Raw genomic sequence first — 16,381 nt, forward strand, 5'->3', positions numbered from 1 at the left:
ATTATTTTTTTATTTTTATGTCTCCAACCATCAACACAGTATTTTTCCCACAACACAGGCTATTTGCACCTTATCAGAGCTCTTGTCAAGGCTAAACTTATTTTGAGCTCTGTGGGTCATCATGACCCTGCACGCTGCTGGCAAACATAATCTGGAGACCCTTAGCAATAAATACTACTTAGTACTAGACACTTCTGCAGTTTATTATATCTGCACTCTCATGTGCACTTTTTTAAGGAAACATATATGTTTAATTTTTTTTCTATATGCTTCCATTTCATGTAGCAAGAAAGCTAGTAACTGGTACTCTTTGGCGGAGATTATGTTCAGCTAAATGCCAGGCGATGGCGCTGTGCACTAGTTATTCCTGCGGCCTAATTACGTGCAAAGGCATTTCATAAACATGTGACGCACAGACACCTTTCCCGTTTTACCGTTGACTGAGCGGTTTTTGTGTGACTGCAGCTGTCGTTGCTGCTGTGTTTTTGTCGACCTATGGTCAGCAGAAATGCAGAGGAGTGAGGCCGGAACAGCGCCCCCTGCAGACCGCTCACAGCACTCCCCCCTGACGTCTCTCCGCGCCGGCTCGTTTTTTCCCTCTAATTGGTTTCGCTCGGGCCAGTCCGTGGAGAGCTCACCTGCTTTTAATTGGACTATCGCGACAAGTTGCCGAACTGACGTCAACGCAACCGGTTGACAACTTTTCGCGCGACGATATCTGATGATTTTCGCGCGAGACTAATTGACTGCACCACGCAGGGACGCGCTGTTCAGCAGCAAACCAGGCTGACGAGACGAACGAGGGGAACGGGCGCAGGCGTCTCCAGTCCGTGCTTGGATGCATGGATGTAGGGGAGAGGAGGTTCGGAGCTTCTCGGCATGGACCAAACAGCTTCCAGTTGAGAGCTACAGAGCAGGGACACCGATTTCATACATACATCAATAATCAGGAGTAGGGTATTTTCTCCCTACCAGCCGCTCCATCTATTTCCCCTGAAATCAGCAGAGATACATTTTTTATTTTTTTTTTTTTTTTTTTTTGCGCAAGTGGTCGGTGCGCCCCTGCCTCCGGATCCATGGGTTGCACTGTAAGTGCTGAGGATAAGGCTGCGGCGGAGAGGTCAAAGATGATTGACAAAAACCTCCGAGAAGATGGAGAGAAAGCAGCAAGAGAGGTGAAATTGCTTTTGTTAGGTAGGTTACCTCGGGAGATTGCTTCTGGGTTTATAATACTTAATGGGAGGAGAGGACGTGTATATTCCCAAAGGAAAGCAAATCTCAAAAGGTTAAGTCAGACTTTAATTTAAAATAAAAGCAGAAACAGAGTTAATTCTCTCTGGGTTTCATTTTATATTAGCAGACGCAGTATTGAAGTCACCCAAGAGTCACACTTGAACAGTATTTAAGATGTTATTAATTGGCCAACACAAATGTCCTGATTCCTGGAGATGAAGGCAGACATCATCATGTCAACAAGCTGTCCTGATTTGCTTCTCAGAGTTGTTGTTGTTTTTTCTTCCTAGAAAACCTAATTTAATTCAGCCAATGAAACCTGTGGACCAGGGCTAAACATTGACAGAGCCTCCCTCCAGCTCCACTATCACAAAAACACACCTGTCACTTTTACACACAGCCAGATTCAGTCCCAAGTGTTGTCTAAAATCAGTCTGTTTTTATGAAAAGTATCCTGCAGCTTAGCGGCACAGTCCTCATTCTTCCCTTGGCCTTTTCCTCTCATATGCAAACATAGTTGGGCAAACGGCCAACACACATCCTCCCACTCATCACCACAATCTCAGTTCCCCCTTGTCCTCCTCTGCTGTTTTCTTCTCATCAATAAAAGTCTGATATGTCTTTTTATTATTTTTTTATTAATTATTCTAGGTTGTTGGAGGTTGTTTCTTTATTATGTGTAAAGGAGAGAGAGAGAAAAAATGTTTTTTTTTTATTTTTATTTGAAGTGTCAAGATTTTTATAGGGGACTTGATCTAGGTATATAGTCAGTTGTTATGTTTTCATTAACCAGAATCATCAAAGATGGCTGCCTCTGTAATAACAAATGCTATTATTAATAATGATACAAGTGTGTTAATTGGAGAGGCTTTTGATGGAAACATTCAGAGGGCCGACGCGCTGTGCCCACACAAAGTAAAGCTCCTCGAAGCAGCAACCCGCTCAGAAACCTTTCTCACTCAGCCCCTTCAGACTAGCGGCAGCAGCACTTAGCAAACACCTAAATGGAACTGTGTTTATTCTGAACTTATCAAATAGACCTCTTCTTAGTCCAGTGCTGTTAAGACCATTATACCATCGTAAATGACATAATGGTGAGCATTCTAGTGATACAGTGCTGAAGGCAATGTGTTGGAAAAAGTAGGACCTCCTTGAAGAAACAGAGGCCCTATTTCAAGGCCTCAAAATATGAAGTTGTGTTTCACAAATGCAACATTTTTATATTTATAAAAAAAAAGCTGAATGGAATATAATTGATTCTATTTTATAGCACAATCTGTCTGGAAAATACATAATATTTTGATTTAAAAATCGTCATGTGTCATAGTAGAGGTTGTAGTAAAAAAGCAAATATGGTTCAGTATTCCATTTAAATGTTCTATTGTCTGCTTACTGTGTGCTCTTTGTTGTTCCTCTGCAGAGCTCTGGTGATTTGTCTTTGGTTATTGTTTCTGCTCTGAATGCACTTCTATTACATAAAATATCTTCTCCTTTTCCCCCTGAGAATATCTCAGAAGAAGATGGTTAGCAGCGCATCGCTTACTCTGCCACATCAGATTTTCTACTGGTGGAGATCTTCGGTAGCAATAATGCAATAATGGAAGGAAAACACATTCATATTTATTTAGAAACAACAATGCTAATGTTTTAACTCAGGAAGAGTTCAGAGACCAATATTTGGTGGAATAACCAGGAGGTTTTCAATAGGGTTCAGAACAGTGGGCTCTTCATTTTTTCTAGAGCTGTACATATAAAAAATGTTTTTTACGTGTAGCTCATACTTCAAGATTAAAAATCAATTCAAAGATGACTTTTAGACTTCAGCAACAAGAGACAATGGAGTCCAAATCAGTGGTCCCATTAAAATTAACTAATTCTAATCTCAGTCATCTCTGTTACATCATATTTCTTTTAGCTGATGTTGTGTCCTCTATTGTCCATATCCAGCAGGAGTAAACAGCTCTTGCTGCCTAAACATGGCTACATCTTGTCGGCTGATTGTGGCCTTTTCTTTCTTTGCTGTAGACCTGCTGTCACCTTGTCTCATTTCATACGCCATCATTTTTGGCACACACTCTTGAAAATGGAGTGTATCCTTAGATGTGTATGTATGAGATATCAGGGATCCTGTTGTTAAAGGGTGGCAGTAAAGTAAGAAGGTGACACCTCAGAGATGTGCACTGTGCACAGTCACAGTAAAGGTGACGGTTCATTTACAGCATCAGTTTTCATATTTAAAAAGTATGAAAACTGACTCTAGAGGTATATTGCTTGGTGTTTCTCTAAGTTAAAGTGTAACACTGGGACATTTATGTGTAAAATGGATTAGTTAACGCTGATCAAGTTTTTATAACTTGATATCAATTTTATTTCAAAATTCTGACTTGATGATTTGACTTTTGGTATTTTATGGATAGTATCAGCACACACAAACTAAATTAAGTATATTTCATTCTCACCCAGCAAAAAAATGTAACAAAAACAGACAGTGATGGTGGAAAGCCTTCAAAACTTGGAACCTATATGTAACAAAATCTCCATATTGGTACATGAGATCTACATCTGTGAAACTGTTGTTAGACTATGTTTTATCTTATTCTACAGTATTTACCTTAGTAAGTACTAATATTATGTTAAAGCTGTCAGGTTTCACAGCTTTAACATAATCACTGCTTTGACTAAACCTTTCTAATGTCACCATCGCAAAACGTTTTGGAAACATTTAGTCTGTAAGAAGCTGTCTGACAAATTGGCACAAAACTATATCCTTAATGAATAACAACCTGCTTAAACAAAGAAGAAATGAAACAATGTTGGTTTGCAGACGGATGAAAAGCTTCTCTCAAACATACAGAGAGCTGACTGCATACTCTGCCGGATGCTTTGGCTGACTGTGTAAATATTTCACTATGTGTCCAGAGGAATTATATCAAACCCATTTTGCTCAATATTAATGGGTATGTGCAGGACAGCTTTTTGGAAAGGTGCATTGACTCCTCATATCCTTTTCTTAAACGATATACCAACAGTTTTACAATTTTGTTTTTTTTGTAGATACTGTATTATTATTATTTATTTTATTTTTTTAGGAAATTGCTAAAACCTCAGGAAACAGAAACTCAACCCATCTCAAGATGAAACCACATTATCAAAAAATGATCTTATGAAGATCCAAAAAATGGCTTGATCTTTGAATGCATCGACGTAATGTATCAGTTTTTATTTTCCATGTATATTTATACAAATTAATATTGTAGCTTTTCATCTGTCCATGTCTTTGATTTTCAATACAGAAACCAAATGGGAGGTCAATTAAAAGTTGACAGAAGGAACTGACCGATTCTTTGATTTATATCAATATTTAACATGGAAAATTTATTTTTTTGGCTTAATCTCGTCCCCAAAAATACATGTATGAAATGAATGGATAACTGCCAGGCCTCTGTAGAGCTGAATGACTGATCAGCCATTACATTCAGGCTTGTAAAGGAGTTTATAGACTTGGGCATTCTGATAAGAGCGCAGAATACAATACTTACAAAGCATATACCACGAGTATAACATAATTTTAAAATGAATCATTTATTATTTCAAGAAGAAATAAAGACTTTATGACTGACATAACTCTCCTCAGATAATTATAACAGATCACAAGCAAGTCGAATCCATTGTTCCTACAAAAACAATATAAACAAAGAACTTGTATAGTTTTACATTTGGCGGAGTTCTGTGAATTTTCACTCTTCTTCATCCCTTTAAAATCTCCTAAATCACCATCCACTGCATCTAACTTCTTAATTCCCTCCTCAGCAAGGCAAAAGTATAATAACGGTCCTTCACAGACATTACTCACCTCTCAACCGGGAAGAGAGCTCAGAGTATGAGACTGTCCATCTTGAGATGACAGCTTCACAATTACCTACCTATTGAAAGAATATACTTATTGACCATTAGTCACGTCCCTGGTGAATACAAAGAAGTCATCAGGAAATGCGTGCATGTGCTGCTCTTGCAAGAAATAATTGGTAAGACATTCAGACCTTGGAATAAGTTTTACTTTGAATTGTGAAGAATGTTTGCGAAAACACTTTTTTTCCGCTAATGAGAGAGTTCTCAGAAACAGGTTCATGTTTCAGGCTCCATGCATGTGTTGGGCCTTATTTTGTCTGTGAATGAGATCATGACTGAGGTGGCTCAGCCGTGTGTCTGCTCACCCTGATGAAGTGGGAAGTGATCTCCGGATATTTCCTGAGGCAGGATGGAGGGTTATCACACCCTGGAAGAGTGTCAGGTTTTGTATTTGTGCAGTGTTTGAGCTAAGAGCTGCAGCAATATGTTGAATGACTTTGCAATATCAATGTGTGCAATTTGTAATTTATGTGTAATTCACGATTAAGTCGCTGGTTGTCAATTTTAGATAAAAAGCTATTAGATCATGCACTTTTGTTCTTAATATTTGTATTTTATATTAGAAACCACTGCTTCTGCCTTCAGTTAGTGGTTTCTAACTGCTGTTCAAAGTTATTTCTGTAGTCTTTGAAGTCATATTAAATTAATTACGTGGGAGAAAAATGTAATTCATCTACTTTCAAAGCAGTTGTCCATTTTAGTAGAAAGCGATTCCCTCATTTTAATATGCGTTTTTAAAATTCAGGTTTAATTTCTTATTCATGCTTATTATTAGTTCCAGATATAATTTTAGTGATTTCCGTTTCTATCTTACACAGATCCCTAATACACTAAGTGCAGCATAAAACATAATTTACCCAATGTCAGAAAGTAGGAATAGGATGGTTACTCACCATCACATGACCTGGACATCATCAGTCTCTAAAGCCTGTTAATGGAGGAGTTGCTGGATGTTCTGTAAGTTGGCATGACCTTCACTTACTAATTGGTTCTGCACGAATACTCAGAAACCTTGTCAGTTTGATAAAGGATCAGAGGGAGTGATGGTGAAAAACAGGGTGAGTGGTGGAGAGAGCAAGTGGTAGCAACAGAGAATTGGTTTTTAAAAAGCATGCAACCACTCGCATGTTTTCTGTTAAAAGATAATTAGAAAATAAAAATCTGATTGTCTTAACATAGGTACATCTCAATAGGATAGAATAATGCTGTTCTAACCCTGGTATATCGCTGGTAATTAATAGTATATTGACATAGTAGAACAGAATCCTAGTTTGCAGTGAATATTTTGCTTCCTATTTTAACCTCTGGTGGCTGAATTGAGCAAATACAGACAATGGTGATGGCAAGAAATGATATTCAACTTATTACACTGCTGAATGATTTTAAAACACTGTAGTGCAGCTGCAAACACTGATAGCCAGCTTGAAAATATGAATTGACTCTTGGAATCTTGCTTTTATGCAAAGTGTCCTAATTAACTTTGCTGTTGGCCCTAAAATGTTCCGCATTTGAGACAAACAAGACGCAATGAAATGATGATAAAATCTTAAAGAAGCATTGTACAAAATTCAAATTGGATGTAATTTGCAAAATTTACTACGAAACTGCATGCAGTTGATAATCATAGATCATAAGATCCAATTCTACCTAATTTAATAGTTTGTCCATAAAGTATATTATGAGGTGCCCAGTAATAATGTAACCCTTTCTTAGCTGCTGTCAGTTTTGTTGCTTTGTCTGTAATATATAGTTTAATTCATATTCATAAATTTTAAATTCTTTGATATTGCTATAATTTTTTTAAATCCAGGCCAATATTAAAAGAATAAAATCTAAACTTTTAATTGCTACTAAACATTTAATTCTATCAAACTTAACAGGACTTTTACTACTGCAAAAGTGTATTACCTCTTGGAATTACATGCTCAATCCTCCAGCAGCCCTAAATCAATAGCCTGCTGCTAGTAGTAAAGATGTAAGAACACTTTAAAGCCAGCAGGCCACATAAAATCTACCCATACCCTTTCATTTATCAACCTCTCCAAAAGTATTCATCTACATTTTGTTCGATGAATTTGCCTGAATTTGCTCATTGGCACAATGAGAATGTGATGCACAGAAGAGCAAACTGCAGGAGAGCAACTGCAGGGAAGCAAACTGTCACTGCTTCCCTAATTATCGTTCTTCAGAGGTTGGTGGAGAGGGAAACATTACCGGTTCAGGATATTACATCCATCGATCAGTCACACACTCTTACGTGTGCTACATGAGATCGTTAATGTGGAACCATAAAAATCCCTTTTCCTCCCAGAAGTGGTAGATTGTAATAATGTGTTGTTTTATTATACAGACTGTTGACTACATTATGACTCTGGATTCACTGAAACCTGCTAGTGTTTCCAATGTGAATCCAATGGATTCACTGTTTTCAGTAGCAGGTTACCTGTTAAATCTGTTAACAGATTAATCAAGTATCTTTTTTGCAAAACTAAATAGAAGAAATAAAATAACATTTTAAAAGAAAAGCTATTCTTCCAAATGTAAATTTTTAGCAAATTTGAATAGATTAGTTTGTATTTTTGAGTAAAAGTCAATATCATCCACTCACATTTTGATTTTTACTTGTGATCTAGCTCTTATTCTTGAATTGAAGAGACTTTATGTGCCTTGAAATTACTTTCTCACCAAAATTTAAAACTGTAAATGTATGTTTATGATTTTATGCTCAATTTCTAGTACATCAACTTTCATTTTTGCAACATTTCATCCAAAATACACAGTTTCTCAGTTGTTGTTCTCAGCCAACAGCTGAAAAACAGTGAGAATATTTCAAAGCAGGTGTGTCAATATAGAACTTAAAGAAAGGAAGATGTATTTTATGCAACATTTTATCCACAGTACATTCCAGGAAACGACAACAAATTCTTGATTTAGCAGCTTACCTAATGTCTAATGCTGTTTAAAGGTTCTGCGTCTGGAATCCAAACCCTGAGTTCGCTGTGATGGGAAAACCTGGAATGATTTATGCATCAAAGAGCAGTTTCATATTACAGAACTTTAATGTGGAAGCTCTGTTGCACCGTCTCGGCTTATGAACGGCTAGAATAAAGATGCAGGGGTCATCTTACATCCTGCTAACGACTTTGCGGGAGCAGTTGACTTGTTCCTCTTCTTCACTCTGTGCCACAGGTTTTAAAGATCTGGCAACAGGAATGCCGATGGAGCGCTGCTACGGTGGAGGAACTGTTTGCTTTGCAGCAGTATGAACTCGGTGCTTTCAGTCGCATTTACGATCTGCGGCTCTGCTACAGACTCAATCAATTCCAGGCTCTATATTCAAGGTCAGGCATTGATTTGACTCGCAGCTCATTCCAGGAAACAGCTATCAGCTTCTAGTGCTCATTCATAATAAGAGCACTAACCAGTGGCAACAAACTATTGCACTGCAGGCCATAAAGCCTTCTCGGTTCTAATGAAATAATTATTTTCCTTTAAAAAAATTAACAGATGGAATAGAAAACAAGCTGTTGAGGTAGTTGCTCCAACATTAAATGGAAAGATGAGCCAATGCTAGATGTATGTTTTTTTTGTGTGTTTGTTTTTTAACAAAGTAGTAAGTGTAATGAAAGGAGCAACAGTTTGGTGAAGTGACGGTGTAATTTAAACCTACAGAGACAAATATTAAGCACATTAACAATGAAAAGACGGTTACAAAATCTGGCAGAAGGTACATAAATAATGTGGAAGCTTGCAAATGATAACCATCAGCTAAGAAACTACGAGAATACTGAAAAACAGGTGTGGCAAGGTACTTAAAGAAAGGAAGATGTGTTTTATGATGAATTGGGATATAAACCAGACTCACGTCTTGGAAAACCAGGAGTTCAATACTTAACAGAAAAGTGATTGAACTAGTCATTATTTTTCTTTTCCTTATCTGTTGTTAGGACAATTGATTGGAAGGTCTAGAAGGGGAAACCTCAACCTACCGTCTATCTAACTCTTCCTGAGTAGCTTATAAGCCATTTCCAGGCCAGACGTCACATATTGAAGTGACAGCTGATTTATTTTAGTGGAAAGGGTCGGTGGTTTTACTCAGAGTCCCCCCATGTTGTAAAATTTTAACTACTAAATAGAAAAAGCTGAAGTCATGTGCTTGAATTTGTGGATCTTGTTCAATGTTTAGTCATTATCTATATGTCATCTCTATAAGATTTTTATGAATATGGAGCAGTAAGTACTGAGGATATTCTCATCCTGTTCAAATCATCTAAAATAATTTTGGACAGTTTAAGTGGGCAAAAATGTCACAATGTATGAAATTATCCACAAAAAAATGTATTTTTTTACAGTTCACAAAAAAAAAAATCATTTTTTAAATGTTTATTTAAATGTCTTTCAGTTGTCATTATGTCTTAGTCTCCAAAATATGAGGAAAACATACTGGAGTTAACAGAATGTCCCTTTCTATTTACAAATCTGCATGAGTCAATTTAAAGGGTTTGTTTCTTGTCTTTGTGGCCACTTTTGCAAAAGTTTAGTGTTTAGAGGTCAACATATGGACATAATTTTCAGGTAGTTGATTATTTATCTCCATTATCATCAGTCAATGCATTTATAATGAACCAGCTGCTGTTACACAAGCATTATGGTACCAGATTGAAATGATTAGATCTGAAGTCATCTTTTCTTACTCAGCAAAAATAAACTGAGTATATTATGTCTGGGCAAAGTGGTAGGTTTTATATACGACAGACATTTTCTTTTAAAACCACATTATTAGTCTTATTAAGTGTTTCTGCCATCATCTGGCACCTGTCTTTAGAATTCACCCTACTAAATCACCCAATGTTGCTTTTGCGGTAGCAGATTTTGTAGGCTTATATAAGTCAGCACTTTCAAAAATTTACTCTCCAGTGTGAAGGAACATAATAAAATACTGAATGCTTTTATGGTCCTTCAAAGACTACAGCCAATGCCCAGCACTTCTGACACCTCATCATTTTGAAAGTGTTGAGAAAATATAGGCAGAAGCATAGAGAGGTGTGAGAGAAAGCAGAATTATTGCAAGGTAAACACCAGCTGTGGTGGTTTGATGCATGAAAAATGACTTTTCTGTGAGTCAACATGTGGGATGCTTCAGTTGTCACATCATGAATTATGTGAGAGCAATTTCAGAATAAGTGAAATATTAACTCCAAACCATTTCTATTTATGAAGCTCCTTAACAGAACCAACAGTAAACCACAGTGCTTTACAGCTAAAATAGGTAAGAACAATAAAATATTGCTCAATAAAATAACTAAAAATACACAATAAACTAGTAAGACCCTAATAATTTCTAGTGTACAAATATAATTTTTATTTATACTGTTTAGAGAAAATATTTCATTGATATTGCTGTAGAAAATGAGGACATTCCAAATTGAGAAGCATAAATACATTTCACCATTACATATTTAAAATTTTATGCAAATATAAGCAGATAACTGCTTTCCCCAAAATTAAGACTCATTAATTTATTGATTTGAGAAATGCATGCTTTTGGTATCAGAAAAAAACTTCTTGAAGCAACATTACATAGCAAGCTGTATTGCTTTTAGATGCGGTAATGTTTTTGCATTCTGAGAAAATTACAAATTAGAAATGATGGCTAATCCTAATAAATCAAAATGTTTTTTTTTTCAAGTTTACACAAACCATCCTTAAATGAACACAATCACTCAGAAATGTTAGCTGCTCCCATGCACCACTGCTGTTACTTAGCTGTCCATACACTAATAGATTCAGTGTTCATTAGTTAGACGGCTTAGGGAAAGAAACTGTCTCTGTGATGACTGTTTGTTGAAAATAGTGTTCTGCTGCACCAACCTGACAAGAAAAGTCTTAACAGGTTCTTTACTGGATGTCTGGGGTCTGCAGAGACATTAGCTGCCCTTTTTCTGACCCTAGCCTTTGACAAACCTTGGGTGGAGGGAAAGTCGGGCCTGATCCTCTCTGTATATCTTATAGAATACTGTAGGACAGCATGTTAGAAACTTTACTAATGGAGCTCACTTAATAAGTCACTCAAATTAGAGGTAAATCTCAAATTGTTTTGTCAAACCCAAGTGTTGCTGAAAAAAAAGAATCATTAAAGTGACCAATAGCTGTTGCTTTAACATCTTCAAAAAGCTTCTATTTATCAGAAATCTCATGGCAAATGAAAGCTTTAGTGTTTTTTATCATCTGTGAAAAGCTAATTATAACATCATTTTGACCATTTGCTTAAAGAGCTTGCACATGTTGAGTGCCGTAACCAGCAATCGATATGCTTTCACTTCATTAGTGTAATTAATAGGGTCTTTGGGAAAGCTGAGTACACATTGATTTCCTTCTGAATTACTTATCTGCTTAGTTTTCTGAATGGTACATGACTCCCATAAGATCTGGAATCAGCTCTGCTGGGAGTGTCCTACTTATCCAGAAAAAAAAAAACTGTACAGGAAATACTTGATCAACCAGAAATATTGCAGAGATCAAAGAAAAAGTTATTCCTATTTTTGTACCCATCTAATCTGCATGACTATGTCAGTCCTTTCATAAAGCATGGCTTTATTGGAAAACAGTTCAACAGGCTAAATCCTTTTATTTTAATGTCTTTTTTATTTTTTTTTAAATCTCTTCTTTATTTAGGAGTTTTATAGGGAGTTTTATCATCCAGATCCAGTTTGACCCACATTTAGAGATTAACTTTGTGCTGCAGCGTTTCCTAAAGGTAATATAAGCACAGGAGTGTATCAGCAAATTTGAAAAAAAGATAAGGAAACTCTTAGATCAGTGTCTTAAAGCAATTCAGGAGGATTTCTGCCTTTTTTCTATTCCAAACTATGCTTTACACCTTGCTTCTTGTTTTAACATAATCTCATTTATCCTATCCAAGGCATTAATTGCTAAGATGTCACCTGTAAAGTCTAGAAAATGTTTAAATCTTTTTTTTTCTTTTTGATGCATTAGGCTCAAAGGTACCGGAAATGAATGTTGTACAATATTATTCTATTTTCGGGTTCTGGTGGAGATTTTAACGTCCTCCATATCACCTTGAAAATTGCTTTTTGCGCTGCATTGCTCCATTCTGGTACAGTCTAATGACAAAAATATGAAAGCAAATGTCGCTGTATGTCTGAGGGACTAATCAGTTTTCATCGAAGACCAAATGGGAAAAGAGCGATTGTTTTGAACTCATGTAAGGTCATCCCAAAAGACAGATTGCTTTAGAAAATATACCAACAAATGGGCCCATTACTTTTAAAAAAGATAAAGTGAATGTTTTTCTTTTTTTATATATAAATAAAAAAATATTTAGATATTGATGCAGTGCCATGAGGTTTTCCTATTTAAATCTTGAGGCTGGTTGAATTATCTCTTTGGTGATTGTTCCATTCGGGCATCACAAGTTCAGAAAATAAATCAAGCATGTTGTTTGTGTTTTGCACCCGATAGAGAGACAGGTAGTGAGCACATTAGAAGAGTAGCAGCACCTTTTGCAGAGTGCGTGTCGTGTTTGCTAAAGAGGAGGATGTGTTGTCAGTGGTGAGGAAGACAAGATTTAGTGGAAAAAGGTATTAAAACAGTCGAGAGGCGTTCTGGGAACACAGACATGCGTCTTATGGGCTTTGATTTAAAACTGGATGATCAGTGGTGCTGAAAGATGCACTGACTTCTAAAGGGATTAAATGTAAAGAAGTGCTTGCTTGTGCTATTAGGAGACAATAATGGAGCAGCTCATCTGGACTTACCGCTGCTTCAGGTAGCAATGATGAATTGCATTCTATATAATGTCATACAAGGTCTAAGTTTCTCCTTTTATAAAGCATGTCTTGCTCTAATAGTGCGCTGCTTTTAATTTCTGTTTATGAGAATACAGCTGAACATGGTTTCCTTGTTTCTCATTTTAGATCTACATTGTTTTCTTGTTTCATTTCCCTAACTGTGATTGGTTTAGGTTGCCATCAGTTCAGCAGGCATCCAACCTTCCAGAGAGGCAGCGAAGCTTCACTGCTCCCTGCAAGGCTGATGACCTACTTTCCTACTCTAGGCAGTAGCATACTGTATCCAGCAGTGTAAAATTCCTCCATTATTATCCATCCTGCATGTGAAAAGGGTTTTGGGTACTACTGAGTGGGAGGTGGCTGCATGGCTGCATGAAAGACTCACAATTTTTTGATCTGTAAACAGGCACCACTGCATCCAGCTTGCTGTTATATGTTAAGGCAATTAGAGTTCTGTTCTTCAGAAACCGAGGTGGTGGGGAGACGGGAAGAAAGCGGAGCAGAGAGAAAGGCTTAAGCTTAGGTCTGCTATAAAGGAGGGATGACTGCAGGCAGAGAGTAAGTCAGAGGCAAGTGAATGGTCAATAGAAGGAGAGTAAGTCAGAGGCAAGTGAATGGTCAATAGAAGGAAATCATCTCCACTTATAAGAAGCTGTCCTAAATTAATTAAAAAACAACAATAACACAGTTTTAGATTTGTTCCTGTGACTATAGAAAGTATTTATGCTTTTATATCTAAATAGTTCTTTTAGTTCAGTCTGGTGTTTTCTGACTAGACAATCACTCTATGACAGTTTTGTACAGGATATAACAACATTCATGCCCTCCAAAATGTTTAATATTTTCCCAAAACTCTTGGGTATCATTAAGATGGGACTTTTTGCATGTGTGAAATGGATCTCCTCAACAGTTTTCTATTTGGATTTCTCCCAGGTATGACAAAATTTCTTTCTTATTGTTTAATCTGGAACTCTGAACTTTCTCTCTCTCCCTCTCTCTCTTGTGAGGTCTGCTGTGCTTTAAATGTTTTTTATGGATTTTTTTGTGTCATTAAGAATGAATAACTAATGCTCTCTTGTGGTTATTTTGGTTGGCCAACCATTAATGAAAATTAAACCACTGTAAGGACTATTATTGTAATTTGTTCCATTCTTAAAGTCTTAGACATATGTTCTGGGATGCAAGTGACTTTCTTTAGATCAGGAAGTGATCTGTTGCTTTTTGAGATATTTCAGCCTACTTCATGTTCTATTAAAGGGACGTAACTGAATCTGGCAGTGCAGCGGTCAGGCCCACTGATGATTACACATCAGTCAACCCATGACTTAGCATTAAAGGTAGTTATACTTCCAGATAATACTAGATTGCTTTGAAACTTTTCTCTTACCTTACAAAGTCACCTACTGAAAACTCCTTTTTGTGTTTCATAGCAGTGTATAAAATATCAAATTGTGAGGTTTTTCTAACAGCAGCAATTGTTGCTTTTCTGAATTATAAATAATAACTAAATAATCAACTTGTATAGATTTTTGTCATAGTAAGGGGAGACCTTGAAACGGTTTTGACTCTAGCCCAGAAAACTTGTGAAAGAAAATGTTCCTCTGGATATTGATGCTACATTCAAGGTAGCACCAGCCACTGTACAGCGCATACAGCGGGAGAACAAGCTGACCAAACCTTCTGGAGCTCAACTTGGGTTGCTAGATAATGGTTTAAGATGGGGTTGCTAGGTGAGAGGAACATTTTGGAGATTTTTAAAACTGTGAAACCTTGAGCAACATATATGGACTCACAGGTACACTCACATGTGTGCTGTTTGCCACTATTAATCACTTGGCTATAAAAAAAAAAGCACAACGGCTGGTCTGCATGGCTAGATTTATGGGAGTTGCTTTTCAATAAGGTCTGAAATAGTAAGAGCGTAAGTGTTTTTAGTGTTTTCTATTTAATGTCATCAATGCCCTGAGGAGGCTGATCTGTAAATAGTTGAAATAGACAAGTGAATGTGAACAGTCGTGACGCCAACAGTTGCGGGCAGTGAGCTGGGATTAGAGAAGGAGGAATCGTGCCACAGCCAGGATAGTGAGTCATCTTTCCGTGGCATTTGCTCAGACAATAGGTGGCCTGTGACGCTGACATATGCCAAAATGTGGTAACGGGCTTACATGCTGTTCAAAGCAAAATGTTTCTGCAAAGGCTATGCTACTGAAGAACTGTTGTGCGTCCCCGTGTGAGACACAGACATTTGAAACACTGTTCTTAAAGGGAGTGTATTCAACTGGGAAAGTAGTTTATTTGCTAATGAGTGTTTGTTCTATTTTTTTTATGTTAGTTGTTTTCAAACCACACTGAACCTATAATTAAAATAAGCTGCTCTGCAGATTACCTTCATGTTTCATAGTTTTGTTCAATGTCCCTGATCATTCCAAGACTTTGTCTTGCACCACCTTATTACCAAACCAAACTTATTTGTCTCAAAAGCTGCTACAGATTCTGTCATGTTGTCTCCTGTGTCTTTTTAAATTGTTTTGTTTTTAATTAATTTCCAAAAACTGTCTGCAATCATGTAATGTGTGGATCACTGTAAGAATAAACTAAACAGATTTAACTTAACACAACTTAAAGCAATAATGACTGCTCCAAAACCTTACTGCTGACTTTTTAAACTGCCAACATAAACACAACATAGTCTGGCTTCAGACTGTTGCTGATGCTGCACTTTCACTTCTGCAGTGGCAAGTCTCCTTGCTCAGTGAGGCAGCATGTGCATTGTGTCTTGTGCACATCTACTGAAATGCAGGCATGCAAACATAAGAATCACGTCCCTCTGTTGCATGGATATGTCTGAACAAATTGTAAACCTGTGCTAGAAGTACGCAAAATTAACAAACATGCACAACTTAATAAGAGAAAATGTTTCAATTAGTTTCAGGATGTTGTTTCTGAAATGCAGTTTACATTTTAATGCTCTCAGATATCTGAGTGTTTGTGTTTGTGGTGTTACCGAATGAAGCATCTCAAAATTAAGTATCTTCAATATTAATTAGTCAGATTGTAAGTCAGAAGTCAGATTGTAAAAGGAAATTGTTTCCCACTACATATTAAGTCATATCTGCAGTTCATTTAGTTTGCAATAAAGTGCTAGAGGTAATAAGATAACAGGAAGGTTGTGTTGCAATATTGTGCTGTCCTATCTTTGGTGGATTCCATCTTTGCGGTGGAACATGGTCAATTTCAAAATAGCTTTAGCATTTTGTAAATCACAGACTAAATATGATCTGGAATTCAAACACATCACAAATCGTGCTAATTGCTAATGAAATTTGAGACCAATGAACTTCATCCTTTTTTCTTACAGTATTAAAATCACATTTTATAGCAATCGCTCCTTTATGTGTAGAATGTGATGTTGCCTGTGCTCCTAAATT

General features: G+C 36.8%; 1 protein-coding gene across 1 annotated transcript in view; it reads left to right on the forward strand.

Moving 5' to 3' along the window:
- The first annotated feature begins 532 nt into the window (after positions 1 to 532).
- gnai2b (guanine nucleotide binding protein (G protein), alpha inhibiting activity polypeptide 2b) overlaps positions 533 to 16,381 on the forward strand; it is a 36,666-nt gene continuing 20,817 nt past the window's right edge. The window contains exon 1 of the mRNA XM_055022676.1: positions 533 to 1,194. Coding sequence (XP_054878651.1) covers positions 1,077 to 1,194 — 118 coding nt within the window. The 5' untranslated portion in view covers positions 533 to 1,076. The remainder of the gene's footprint in view (positions 1,195 to 16,381) is intronic.

The sequence above is a fragment of the Poeciliopsis prolifica genome, unplaced genomic scaffold, assembly GCF_027474105.1.
Source record: "Poeciliopsis prolifica strain line A6 unplaced genomic scaffold, Auburn_PproV2 SCAFFOLD003, whole genome shotgun sequence".
In the NCBI taxonomy this organism is placed as follows: domain Eukaryota; kingdom Metazoa; phylum Chordata; class Actinopteri; order Cyprinodontiformes; family Poeciliidae; genus Poeciliopsis; species Poeciliopsis prolifica.